The 14,783-nt window shown below is 39.1% G+C and overlaps 2 protein-coding genes across 3 annotated transcripts in view; both read right to left on the reverse strand.

The window, feature by feature from the left end:
* The window catches only part of LOC145465995 (thiamine-triphosphatase-like), a 295,791-nt gene that overhangs the window by 257,890 nt on the left and 23,118 nt on the right, over positions 1-14,783 (reverse strand). The window lies entirely within an intron of this gene.
* LOC145465966 (uncharacterized) lies at positions 41-14,607 on the reverse strand. Of its 2 annotated transcripts, none has more exons than XM_081449741.1 (7): positions 13,749-14,607; positions 13,575-13,668; positions 13,327-13,408; positions 11,893-11,921; positions 10,257-10,334; positions 2,615-2,784; positions 41-2,142 (listed from the first exon to the last, which is right to left on the reverse strand). In XM_081449741.1, the coding sequence occupies exons 1-7, from the start codon at positions 13,877-13,879 to the stop codon at positions 903-905; spliced, it is 1,824 nt and encodes a 607-aa protein (XP_081305867.1). In that variant the 5' UTR covers positions 13,880-14,607; the 3' UTR covers positions 41-902. The 2 variants fall into 2 exon arrangements, with proteins under 2 accessions (XP_081305867.1, XP_081305868.1); XM_081449742.1 differs by having other exon boundaries at positions 13,886-14,604.

Below are 14,783 nucleotides of genomic sequence, written 5' to 3' on the forward strand. Positions count from 1 at the left end.
CACAAACAAACAAAAAAAACACTCAACCAAACCGACAGTATTGTAAGTCCAGTCGAAATTTTATTGATAAACTATGCTCTTTCTTTCTTCGTTCTTAACATATAGACGTGGCTATTCACTCAAATTTATTCTTATTAGTTTCATTCAGCTTAAGTTTTCATAATACTATATACCACAATGAAAATAAATTTAATCAATCCCTCGATCTTTAAAGTTTCACTCTCACTATTTGTTTGAATGATGTGAAAATACTATTTTAGTCACTTCCGTTCAAACATACACACGATGTAGTGGCGGAATTGTACCGATTCAAAACTAATAAAGTACTCTTTCCATTCCAAAACCAGTTAGATACAAAGACAGTTAGATATACCCCATTCCGAATTTCCTTTTCCTCTGTTTTATAACGAGGTTTCGTACAGCGCCATTCATGTTTCACCTGCGCCTTTATTTTCATGCAAGACAAACTCGTCTTTTACACGAGAACTCGTTTTGAAACAGAGGCAAAAGCAACTCAGATGCCTAGCCCCCCTACCAGCAGAAAAGGCAATGGCTAGGGCGCGAAGCTTGAGTAATTCACTGACCTGAAGTAGCACTTGAAGATAGCAGATCATTACGCCTGCGAGTGATCATACAAAAACCATTTATAGGAGCTACTCAGAGATGACACAGTATTTTGGAAATTTTACCGTACAGTTTCAAATTCGAAATCAATCTTGTTCTTCGCCATAACTCAAGAACACAACTACTCAATAGTGCTTGCGAGTACAAAACGCTACCTTCCCACACTTTTCAAATGTCAGCTGCTAATTGAGAACTGTACGTAATTCTGTTCCTTCACTTGTTCTTGTCTCTTTGTTTTTTCTCCTTGCTTCTGAACATTTTTCTAGCCCACTGTACCGTCATCTCCTCTTGGGTCCTTTTTTCGCGGACTTGCAGCGGCCTGTAGTCGGGCGGGTCATGTTCTCTGGACTGACTCCTTTAACAGTCATGCTCTCGTCAGGCGTCAACCGCGTCAAAGAAATTCTCCGCTGGGAGAAGTAACTTTTCCCGGGTGATATACCTTTAACTAAGGCGTTATCAACGCCAAAAGCCGTCTGTTTTGCTTTAGCTTTAACAAAGTGAGCCTTGCACGGGGGATCAAACGTCCTTGCTAATTCTACGATGTCGTAACACTCCGAAGCTTTGAGGGCGTACTGGCTGCGGAGGGCATGGACAGAGGTAGCGACACTCCGCGGGAGGGTAGACTGGGGAGACACCACTGGTCTTGGGTTACACGCTTCGCAGGGCGGTGATTTAGGTATCGGCGTTTTTTTATTGTCGTTCGCTTGCGTTTTCGCCGATGCAGACGCGTTACGAGCCTTTCTAAAGTTATTTTCGTCGTTAGGAGATTTCCGGCGAGTTCGGCTTTTAGGCGGTGGTCGCGCCTCCGGATAAAGTGATCCTGGAACAAAGGAAATACCCAACTGGTATCCACTGTTACGGAAAGTTTGCACGCTATCCGAACCTTCATCGGAAGCGGAAATGGTCTGATTTGACAAGTTACTTTTTCCCGCCGATGACGTTCGCCTCAGTCTACTGACGGCCGATTTCCCTCGGTATAAATGAGGAGCGATGACTTTGGCGGACTGGGTTCTAGGATGAGACGCTACCCCAGAAGACAGCCTGGAAAATTTATGAGAAGACCCTCTGGACGAACTTGCAGCGTCCGCGCTCTGCTTTGCTTTCCCTTCTTTGTATATTTCCCACAACACAGTCTCTTCTTTCAAATTTTCCAGTTCTTTAAGCCTGTGCATAAACGGGTCAGTTTTCTTTGTTCCTCGAAAGCAAGCGTCTTCAACAGTCTCTTCGACCCAAGTCTCTGGATAAGGGTCGTGAAATTTGAAGGCTAAATCCTCTAGTTCCAGCTCTTCTGGGACGAATAGCTCTTCAAAATGCGGATCGCTTTCCTCCCATTCTACTCTCGCCTTTGCGTCCGCTTCGGCTAAATCTTGTTGGAGTTTCTTAGGATCTGCGGTCTTCTCTGCGGTGCGTTTAGTTTTAGTGCGCGAAGAGGGGCGTAAGGTTGGCGAGGGTGATGAGGTGCGAGAGGGAGGAGCCGATGATGAAGGGCGTGGCATAGGTACGGGACTGTTTGTTACCCTGTAATGGAGCAAATGCGATATCAGTCCCAGCAACTTAAACATTGACTAAATAGTCTATGAATACGATTTGGAACAAACACAATTTGCGGAGAGGGAATCAAAAGAGGCGACTGTGGACGAGTCAGGTTAGAAAATGTCCTTTACGATCGCGTTGGAAAACTTGTCAACTTATAAAACGTGCATGCCTGGTAGCAGATTAATGTCGTAAGCTGAACCTGGCGTAGGGATTTATGGGATTGGTGAGGGGGTTTGTAGTTCGGACAAGCTCAACTTTATGCATCATATACAACCAGAAGCATCAATATGACTGTATATCAGTAACATGCCACTGACTATCCTGTATAGCTAGCGGGATTTCGCGCGAGTGCTTTGTTTCGCGTACCTACTGCTACTCCGCGGCTGAAACAAAAACAAAGCACTCGCGTAATCTCATAACATAATCCCATCAGCTGAGCAGACTAGCCACACACCTCTCGTGTCGACTGCAGGGCCTTGTCAGGTAGCTAGCACAGGTTGGTCCCAGGTCGTTACACGGTTCGTAGGGAGCCTCAGTAGCAGGGATTTCTCGTTTGCTTATAGCTGCTGCCAGCTGGCTGCGACGGAGGGCGGGGCTGGCGATACCTTCATTGTTCATGTGGTGCTGTGAGAAATAAAGAGGAGTTTAATTTGAAGCAAAGAATGAAAATGATGTGAACGTTAGCGCTGCAGTGCTCTGCAAAGGCCACGCGTTCGAATCCCGTTGAATCCCTGAAATATTTTTTTCAAGCTTAATTTGCAGTTGTTGAAATTGCAATCCGACGACTGCGATTTTTTTCATCATCATTTAAAAGAAGCAAAAGTTGTAAATAGTAATAACGCAGTGCCAAATTAAAAACGATGTTTATAGCAGACGTTTCGGGCCTAGCCATTCCTCAGTGCTTCAAAAGAAGCGTTTGTTATACATAGCTGCTCAATCGTAATATTGTTTTTAAGAGAATTTACGAGCAGCCCGAGCGAGCTAAGTTCTCGTCAAACCCATGGCCTTTGCTTTCTTGTTCCTATTCAACATTCACGTCTGGATTTGAAAGAACTACAAATTTTTCAGCGCTCGCTATTCATGTTTCACTGTTAATTATTCTCTTGCTTAGATGTGGTTCACTGTTATTTCTAACTTTCCTAGTTGGGTCGGTACCGGTTTTCGCTCCCAAGATGATTAGCCCTAGCCGGTTAGCCCCCAACCAAAAAGTCGATTACCCCCAATATTCACGCCTAAAGAACGAGAAAGAGACAGTGTTTTCGACCTCTGCTTGAGGGGCTAAACAGTTAGGGGCTAAACGGCTTAGAGGCTAAACGACCGGTTATCTTCTAGGGTTATCCAAGTCGATTTGCACGTAATGACATAAATCGCGAAAAAAGTATTTGCCTTCTAAACCCTTCCGTCACAAGCCTTGCATTTTCTTTCGATGTTAGAGCTCATTACAAAATCTTTGAGCCGGCAATTTTCAGCATTTCGAAAACCATTCAGCTGCAATGATGTATTGATGGCATCAGGGAACCTATAGCAAAGTTTACACTCGATTTGTCAAAGCAAATACTAATATAAATACTCTTCAACGCATGTGTAAATTTTTTCTTTTTTTCTTTTTTTTTTTTTAACATTTTGGGTTATAATACATACAATACAACACAAGACATAACACTAGTTACAATACTTACAATACGTCATAACTACAATAGATTACATATAACAAATCATAATTACTAATCGTAGCCTAATTATACCTAAAGAATATACAATGCGTTGTTTACAATAGTGCAGCTACCCAAATACAGAAAAAAAAAAAAAAAGAAGTAAGTTAGTGACATGCTGAGAAGGAGAAATTACAAATTAAGCTCAACTATTATTAAGAGATGGCATTAGTTTTTCCCACTTTTTGTAATGTTTATAAAGTTGGTTATTTTTGGTAGCTATTTTTTTTTCAATGTAATAAACGGTTTTTGTCTTTGCTAAAAATATTGCTAATGTTGGTTTAATTTTATTTAATTTACATTTATAAATAAAAAACTTTCCTAGCAGTATCAAGTGATTCAGGATAATAAAGTCTTCGTTGTTGTTGAACACTCCAAACAATATATTTTCAAATGTCAAAGTGTCCAAAGATACATTCTGGTTTGAAAGCCAAGAAGAAAAAGCCCGCCAGAAGTCTTTTGTTGTATCACAATAAAAGAGCAAATGTTCGAGGGACTCGACCTCTTTCAAACAAAAGGTGCACATTGGTGATTCAATCATTTTAAAACGGAATAACCTCTCATTTGTGAAGATTATATCGTTTAATAATTTATATTGGAACTCTCTAATTTTTGTTTCAAGTGTGACAGTGAATGGTAAAGAATAAATTTTTTTCCAGTCTTCTATAACCTCTGGATATTTGTCCTTCAACTTCCTTTTGGCGGTTGGAGGAGTTTGTTTCTTTGTTTTAAATCCTTTATACAAAAGTTTTGAAGAGGCTTTTAACAGATCCGATTTGGTTTCGTCGATATAAATATACACTGTATCCAAATGCTGTTGAGGATATAGTTGCTGATGTTGAATATGTGATTCTTTGATAATTAATCTCCATTCTTTTGGTATGGCATCTACAATTCCTATTAATTTGAAGTACTGGATTGGAGATAGATTCGCTTCCAACACTTTAGGGCTTTCAAGAAATTTACCCGTATCGGATAACAAGTCACCAATTTTAACAATTCCTTTAGTAAACAAATGTTTATCAAAAAGAGATTTTCCGTGTATCACAATATTCCTATTATTCCAAATAATTTGGTCTACAACATCCTCATAGGTGGCTACCTTGGATTTCTTTAAATTACGAAATGCCTCTAGACACTCTTTGTAGAATATTGGAAGATGAACCGGTAGTTTACTAGTTTCAAAATCACAGAACAGGATGAGTTTTCCACCTATATTTCCAAAAAAGAAATCATCTAAAATAGTTTTCCAAGTGCTGTTGCTCTCTCCTAGATACTTTTTTAAGATCATCACTCTTTGAGCCGATATCATGGATTCAATATCAAGCATTTTTAGTCCTCCATTTTCAATATCATTGATAAGCGCGGTCCGTTTAATTTTATCGTTACCTTTCCAAATGAAACCGAAAATCAGTCTGTTTATCTCCTTGACAAGATCGTTTGATATTGAGATTGCAGTCGCTTTACTCAAAAATTTTGGAATAATGAAGGTCTTAACTATTTGAATCTTACCAATCAGGGTAAGACCCCTCCACTTCCACATACTCAGCGTTTTTTTAATAGATTTGAATATTGAGTCGAAGTTTGCTTTGTCTCGTGATGGTTTGTGATAGTCAAAAAAGGTACCTAATATCTTGATTGATTTTCGCACTTTGTGAGTAAAGTCATTTTGTACTAGTTTATGTGGGCCGATACCAAAAACTTCTGTTTTATCGTCGTTAATTCGGAGACCAGAATGCAATGAAAAAACCTTTAAAGTTGTACAAAGTCGCGAATATGCATTTATGTCTTTTAGAAAACAAGTCATGTCATCTGCAAAAAGCGTGAGTTTGATCTCCACGTTTTTGACCATTATTCCTTGTATGGTTTTATCCTGCCTGATTTGACATGCGAGAACTTCCAAAGCTAAGATGAATAATAAAGGTGATAGAGGGTCACCTTGTCGTACACCACGATGGATACAGAAAAGATCTGTAGTAAAGCCGTTATTTAAGATACAGCTGGATATGTTTGTATAAAATGTTTTTACCCATTGTAAAAAATACGGTCCAAAATTGAATTTTTCCAATACTTTAAATAGATATGTATGGTCCAGAGAATCAAATGCCTTTTCAAAGTCAATTGCCATTAGAATACCTGTTGTATTTGTGAGTTTTGCCAATTCAAGTAAATCATCGATTGTTCTAACTGCATCAAATGTAGACCTTCCTTTGATAAAACCATTTTGATTATGGTGAATAAGTTCTGGCAGGATGCATGATTTACGCATGTGTAAATCATGTCCAAACTACATCTATAATGATGGTCTTTGTTTCTTTCAAAATATTTCATGTAAAATACAATAATATATGACTTAATGAAAACCCCATGATACATGATTAGTGAAAATTACACCGTAAAAGAGCAAAATTATGTTTCTCGGTGTCGAAAGCCATGAAACTACTCAGCGAATAGGTTTAGATTGCCATTCTGAAGCGAAATATGTAGTCGTTGGCGATAAAAGGATATTCTCCTTCATTTAAAGGAGACAGTCTATTTTAACGAAGAAAACAAAAAGTACCAAGCAATTCTAGACCAGCGAATAATATAACATAAAACCAGAACGGGGAAATTGGTATTCTTGATATTTATGACAAAAACGTAAAATTTTGACAACTGAACCAATTCAATAACAACCTGAAGTGTGTTAAAACAAATTTATCCAACAAGAAATCACTCACCCGTGTAGGTTCGACGCGAAAAAGCTGAAAATCCGAGAGATTTAAGCGGACATTCTCGACAAGTTGAAAATTATCATTTTGAAGAGAACATTTTTGACCTGAGAATACAGGCCACTGATCGGCGATTGTTGTTAATGGAATGAACAATGAACAAAGGCCAACTGAAAGCACCAATACATTTACTACAGTCAACAGCTGATCGCTCACAGCAATTCACATCAATTTCCACTCAAGTGAGAAACACATAGTAGCAGCTGATTCACGGTTACTCGGGTAACTGATGAACCAAAAGCAAAACGAAGTACTCAGTTTTGCAAATTGCAATTCAGTACATGCCGGTCAATCGATAGACATTTAAGAGACGAATAAAATCTTATGAAAACGCCCATCAACATTACTTTCCAGAAACATAAATTATCTAAATTTTACCTCGCATAATTACCTAACTTAACGTTGCTTGTAACGAGCAAATTACTTCCTCCGAACGCAAAATTGCATAAATTATAAACTGAGCCAGAGAGAGAACAAATTGAAAAGCTTGTGTACACACCTAGCGTCTTGAATTCCAAAAAATTATAAAAGACTTTCATGGTTGTCAGATTAGCAGATTAGCAGATTATCACACAAGGCTTAAGTCTGGGAATAGTCAGAAAACGGAGCATTTCCCTGACGGAATAAACAATTCTCTATAATCTGAGATTCAAACGGCATGTACATATGTACATTGAAAGAACAAACTAGACAAATAATATTTTGACATGCCCAAACAAATATTACGAATACAGTGTACGTACATGTATGTAACACATCAGCAAGATATAATACATGATTTCTCAATCACAATGTCCCTTGTCCTCGTGGGTAAATGGCTTCATAAAAATTAAGCTTTAAATCAAAAAATCTACATTTACAAAAACCAAATTTTATAATCATGCATACTAAATGGTCCTTTTATCGGCTTGGAACCAATTCAAGTTTTAAAATGCAAACACATTGTTTGTTCTCCTCAGGCAAAGGATATTACTAAATTGTTCCAAGGGAATAGTTTATGTTGAAACTCAACCATTTACAACCACCAAAGGAAAAGGAAATTAAAGTCAGGCAATCTTTTTATTTTTTTTAAACTGGAGTCCCTTTTGTTTTGCCAATTTCCTAAATATCAAATCTAAAATTTAAATGTGAACACTTTTTGTCTGTTATGAATCTAACGTGATTGGAACTGATGGCTGGTTGGGTATACGTTACAGTGTGTTTACTGCAACCGGGGCCAACCAGACATTCAAAGACCAGAACTGAATCAATAGATGCCAACATTTTCAAATCCAGTGAATTAAAAGTACGGTTATACAAAACAGTGAAATCTCAATTTGTTCGTTGTGATGTTTAAGTAACTACAGTGTCGGTTACTACGTTGTCAAGCTCAAACCGTTAAGTACTTTTGTGTATTTGTGGGTTTAAGAAGAATTATATGCAGCACTCTTTGTGGGGTAGTTGGTTGGTTTAGTAAATAAATGAAAAGAAAAGCTGTATAAATGTGTCACTCGTGAATACACATTGCCAGAGTGCATGGTGTACCGTAGGGTTGGCTGAAAACCCTTTAAATGGTCTCTCAACAGTTTCGATTGTGTGCGGGTTCGAAATGTACGAATTGGAAAGGGATCATTTTAATGTAGTTGCAAGGAGCTGAAAGCAAACTTCAAGGAGGAGAATTGACAAGCTAACTCGACATAAAATGGACTTGTAACCTGTGAATTCTTTGTTCAAAAAATGTTCAATTTTTCCATCTAGGGGAGGATCCTATGGCGCCATTGATCGTCTTTTGTTTTTGCCTGCGGAATGAGTGATTATATATGCTGAGGCTTTGATAGTACAACACAGAAAAAAATTTGTTTGAATTCTCGATGAAGATATTATTTCAAATTAAACACTGATAACCCAGAAAGGGAGTGCACAACACACTAATGACACTAATATACTAGGGTATCTAAAAGATAGTAATGCTGCGGCACATTCTGTTGATAGTGACATATTTAACGCCGTGATTCATTTATCTGTGTGTTCCAAGACTTACATTAACTGTTATTTCTCAAAGTAGTGTCAAATCGTGGTGTCACATAAAATCTGTCGTTGTATGCATCAACTTCATGCATGATGACGCATCGATGGCGAGGTGTGACAAAGGATCGAGACAAAAAAGCACATTGTGATCTGAAGCATGTTTGGACATAAAACGATACACATCAGCCTGCCCTTTACCAGATTGCGAAAATCGAAAGATGTGGAAATTGTAGGAGCAGAAATCTAACTTATAAGTTCTGTACTCGTACGCATTAAATATCTCTAGAACTCGACAGAAGAACACACAGACTGTGTCGAGAACGTGTCCACCGCGATGTGTGAAAATGCTCAAGCTTTAGCTTAAATTCATGTTTCGATGAAAAGGAATAGATTGCAGCATTTATGAAATCAGCGTGTTCCACGGTTTTCGTTTGTTTTAATTATTCTACAGGCTTTAGTAACGACGATATCTCTTCATTTAAGAATTCGACGAAGGACGCGAGACTGCTAAGAAATGACCTACTAAGATTAAGATGTCACAATTAATCGTCCAGATTTACAAACTTTCACATACTGCATAGCAAGAGTTGTGAAATTCAAGCACGATCTCCTTCACATCACTTTACAGGTAAATCAGAGAAAACTTTCTCAGTGGAATCCACGCGAAAAAGGACGACGGCTCGACGAGTATGACATCCTCGTGTTGTTCGTGGCGCAATGCACTCTAGTAAAAGTGGCGCAGTGCAGTCTGGTTGACTGCAATGCATTCTGGCAAAAAGTGATGAATTCGAGAATTCGTACCCCTTTCTATATATTCTTCTTAAATCCTGATTATGTTGCTGCTCGCTCGCTACGCTCGCTCCGCAGCAAATATCTTACCTGGCAATATTCGACAAACTACAAGCGAGTCGCTGGTGACCCAATTTTGGAGCCACATTAGAAGCTTGGAGACTCAAAATGTCTCATATTTTTCACTTTTTGCAATGTGATACAGTGTAACCTGTATTAAGTAGACCCCATATTAAGCGGACACCAGGTTGAGTCGCTAAATTTTCTTCCCACATTTACTGTAAAATAAACCTGCATTCAGCAGACACCAATATTAAGCCATTTTGTTGCACAAAACCTGCAATAAGCGGACACTTCAAGGGCATTTTACCTCTAAAAGTTCAGTTGAGACTCCTTTACAGCCAAGTGATTATTCCAGATTGACACATTGACTGACTGGACATTGTGCTATGAGCAGTCTTTGATCTCACACTGTGTTGTAACACTGTGTTACAATAGGGTTAAGAATGAACTATGATTGCACAACATATTTGAACCTGTTTTGAGCAGACACCCTGTATTAAGCAGACACTAAAGAGGGTCCCAAGGGTGTATGCTTAATACAGGTTTCACTGTATGGTTTTTGGAACTGTAAATCCCTTTTCATGAATACTTAATGCCATTTCCAGTGAGAAAAACTGTGAGAAAAGATACCCGACCTGTTAACAAACATTGATGTCAGGAGAGTCAAGTTTTTCCTGCCTGCTGAATCCCGATTGGTCAATTCAAATTTCAGTTATGCCAGCTGTATACAAGGCTAGTATTCAGCAAGTGTTACCTTAAAGCTGTAGATTCTCTGTTGATTCATACACTGGTTAACATCTAGCACTTGCTGTGTGAGTCGTTTGAAGAGTTGCTTGAGATAAAGAAGAAGTCTTGCATTAAAAGTTCATCTAATGTAAACAAAATTGAAAACAGGAAAAAGAAAAGTACCTGACACAGTAAGTGATCCAAATGATGGAAGGAGGAAAACAGTTATATAAATTAATTTATTATATGGCTGTGTCTCACAAGGACTGGGAACTACTGAATTCTCGAATTTGATTGGCTGAAATCGATATTGACCGCGGTCTAGATTTTCCCATCTTATGGAAGTGCCAAAAAGCCTGATGACAAAAAAAAAAGTAAGGAGGATGACCAAATTTCGGCAGGCTTATGTTAAGCTCATTGCCGTTCGTAAGCAAAATGTCAGCAAACCAGTTACATGAAATGAATTAAAGTTTTCTTCTTTGCCATATAATAAACATCTTATTAACCGAGCTAAGTTGGTCTGTATGAGAGAATCTTGACCTCGGTCAAGATTCTCCCATACAGACCTCCAGCTCGGTTAATAAGAGCCAAATATACTATGGATCAGCACTGACGGATTTGCTACATTTACCCAAGATGTAAATGCACGTAAAAAAAAGTTTGGCACACCTGGGCCACAGCCACACTCTACCACTGAAGCTACTTCCCCTGGATGGAACATTGCTGTGGTATGTGTGTGTTATTGTGCATGCGATCTGTATGTAAGTGACCCCATAACTAAAATATGGCTGCCTTGTTTTTCTAGCCCCTTATGGTTAGTTCGGGAAGCCAGTGTTCCTTTTAATTATTATTCATTTATTTAATTATCTTTTTTTTATTATCATTAAACGTGACTTGACAGGATTTCAACTGACGTAATAGACCCTTTGCAACTGGGGTCACATGACCACATTTTTTCTTTAAAAAATCTATATTATGGGCTATAACTTAAAGAATGCCAGAAATGGAAAGAAGATATTGAAAATACCAAAACTGCCAAGTTTGAAGCCCCTGGCATTAAAAGGTACATGTACGTTTATACGACAGTTTGAATTTTTGGAAAATTTAGAGGATTTGTATGGAAAATGTTGCTGGAGAGCAAGGCCTTGCTCTCCAACAGCTTTTCCCATACAAATCTTCTTATTTTTTTTAAAAATTCAGACCATCAAAAACTCTCATCCTTTAACTATAGGGGCCTCAAACTTGGCCATTTTGATATTTTGACAGGCTTTTTCCATTTCTGGCATTAGCCCATAATTTTATGAAAAGTAGGTCACATGATGACTTACCTGCAAAGAGCCTATTATTTAGTTATTTCAGACATCTCACCAACTTCATACGAGACAATCACCCAACAGAGCCCAGGATGTTGCTCACATCTTACAAGACCATATCTCATGACTTCACGTCAGCTAGAATCATAGCAGGGACTGTGAATAGGCTCCCAGCGTGAGTGGGAAAAAATTCATGAGCCAACGAGTGCAAAAGAACGAATGCAGTGAAGGGGGAAACAACTGCTTGTTGGCTTGCTTCACTCGCCAATTTTTTTTCCACCCTAACCAGGAGCCTGTTCGCAGGCTACTAGAATCATCAACAAGCGAAAGTATTCTTAAGTAGTTTCTTACCAAGGTAAGTTTGAATTCCTTGACAGTATCTACAACCAAAAAATTAATTATTTGCATTGGATTGACTGGAAGTAAAAAGTAAGATCGCAAGGTCACCTCGGAGTATTAATTTATTTTGTAAGGTTACTTAAGAAGGTCTTTGAAGAGAAGTTATAAGTCTCTCTGACTTGCTTTTTTCTAAGTTAACTGGTGCATTCAGGGTTTTCCCTTTTTCCCTGGCAGGAATTTTGTTCCAGTTTAGTAATAAACCAACCGTCAGTCCACTTCCCTTCACAGGTAACCCGAAAACACTGACCCCCGGTCCGCAGACCCTCACAACAGACTGGGTCCGCGGACTACCCTACGGACCGGTCCATGTTCTACCCCTATGGACCCCTCTACGGACCACTCTAAAATAGTGTAAAAATAATAAAAAATTTTACTTATGGGTTGTCTAATAGATTCAGACTTGTGTCAGTGTTACACTGTGCAAATGTAACAGACTTGGGTTTTTAACACCCCATCCTCCCTCCCAAAAAAAAATGCCTAAAAGCTGTTTTTAGCGCAAGGGGATGACGATGGTAAGAAGGAAAGTTCTTACCTTCCATTCGTTCCTCAATCTGGCTATGGAAGATATGTTTTTGGGCCGTTTTATTCTTGTTTGTATCTGTTATTCCGCTGAGCAAATTGTGAAGCCTGGAACGAGTTCACGAACCCACGGGAGAACGCCGGGCTGGACAAAATGGCAGAGGGGAAAGAACAAAAATTTCGAGGCTTCCCGGAGGCTTCCCCGTACGCGTCTTTCGTATACTTTATGGCCACAGCAAAGGAAATGGCAATGTGTAATGATATAAATTACACCCGAGCCTGAATCCAGGTCTGTTTACATTTGCACAACGTAACGTTCAAAATTTCGCCGTCACGAGTAATCTACTAGACAACCCGTAACTGAAATATTTTTTAATTTATCATTTTTATTATATTTTGGGGGGTGGTCCGTAGAGGGGGTCCGTAGTGGGAGTCCGTGGACCGGTCCATAGGTAGTCTGCGGACCCGGTTCGTTGTGGGGGTCCGCGGACCGGGGGTCAGTGTTGTCGGGTTACCCTCCCTTCACCGCCCTCCTTCCCTCTTCACTTTTTCCATCTTTGTAAATTTTATCCCCCTGCATTCAAACAAGTATCCAAAATACACCTAAAAACATGTTATGAGCAAGCGTACACTACATATATTGCTTTTTCTTTGAAATATGGGATGTTTATGGCTCGATTAGATTACAGAACAATGCCCGTCCGAAAGATGGATTTCAATGTAAACTCAAGTAATTAACGGGATTATATAATACTCATAGCGGTCAATAACTGTGATTTAAGTCCTTCATATTTAATGATTTCAAAAGCAATAAAGATCACGAAAGTACCGCGAATATTATATGACAGCTGATCTGAATTTGCTTACCATCATTTTCATCATCGCTTGATTCGAGAAACATGTCCGCAGAGGCACTTCGAAGAGGTGACGCACTTTTGGCTCGAACATTCTGCAAATTTATACACAAATCAAAATATCAAAACCTCTGGGAGAGATAACATGAACAGATTTAGGATCTGAGCAAACCACTTGAAACTACGCCTTATGTAATCTCGGAATAAATCAAGGGTAAATTCCAAAATTTTAAACAACAACAGAGATTATGAAATACTCACTTTCGTTTTTGCTTTCTCCGTTGAGTTTTGGCGATAGCTATGTGGAATATGTTTCACTTTACCCCGTATCCAATCTTTGTTTAAACTGCGGCCGCTGCAAAGGACACGAGAAATCAATTCAAAGTTCAAAAAACAAAGAAATCAGTTTTTGATGCACGGCAACGGACGCAAGACCTGTGGAAGAAATTTCTTTGAGTTATCGAAGTGGCTGGGTTGGGAATTTGCCAATTCTGTGAATACACCGCACATAAAGAAGGTTTAACTGCTACGTAATGAACTGGGACCGCCATTTTTGCTGTTGCCATACTTACAGACGGTATTGTTCATGGTTCATTTGGCTAAAATCGCCGGTTGCTATTCAACTCCATGCACAACAGTTCAAATATTGCTTTTGGTCTCAAGGGAACGAAGGTGCTAATGACCATCACCGATGCAGCTCGATTATCAGCCGCTGTTCAGAAAAGGAGCCCACGCTCCTCCCCGAAAAAAGTCGACGAGATGCGATTGCGTCCGAAATTTGACGAACATCTTCGGTTGAATTCCTTTGGATAAAAGGACAAATTTTGCGGTTGTAAAATATAACCAGGTAGTCTTAAGCTAATTTCGGGAGTCCCCTAATAACAGAATTTCTCCCAGTCAGCAATACTGAAAGGTCGCCTTCTGTCAATATATTTGATGGGCTCCTGATTTGACGAACAATTTGACGAACATCTTCGGTTGAATGCCTTTGGACAAAACGGAAAATTTTGCGGTTGTATAATATAAACAGGAAGTTTTAAGCTAATTTCGGGAGTCCCCCAAGTAACAGAAAGTTTCTTCCAGTCAGCAATACTGAAAGGTCGCCTTCTGCCAATACAAGAGTCACAACAGGGTTTGCCGTGCCCGATTTATAGTTGATCATAGTTGGTAACTACGCCTGGCCAAGACGGTGTTGGCCTGGCCCAGTGGTCAAAAAGATTATATCAAAAAGGCAAGTATAAGTTCAGCATTTTGTTATCTTTTTCTGGCAAAATTTAACATATGGGTTGCTGCGGAGGCGGGGAGAGGGTGGGGAAACTATATTGCGCAATATACTGCGATTGAAAAATTAACAGACAGGCACTTACTTTCTTACAACCGTCATTTTCCACGTTACCTGTTCCTGCGTTCATTCGGAAGTCAACATAGCCCGACAAAGGTTCATACCATGATTATTAATTCATGGTTAAA

This window comes from Orbicella franksi, chromosome 13 (genome assembly GCF_964199315.1).
Source record: "Orbicella franksi chromosome 13, jaOrbFran1.1, whole genome shotgun sequence".
Lineage (NCBI taxonomy): Eukaryota > Metazoa > Cnidaria > Anthozoa > Scleractinia > Merulinidae > Orbicella > Orbicella franksi.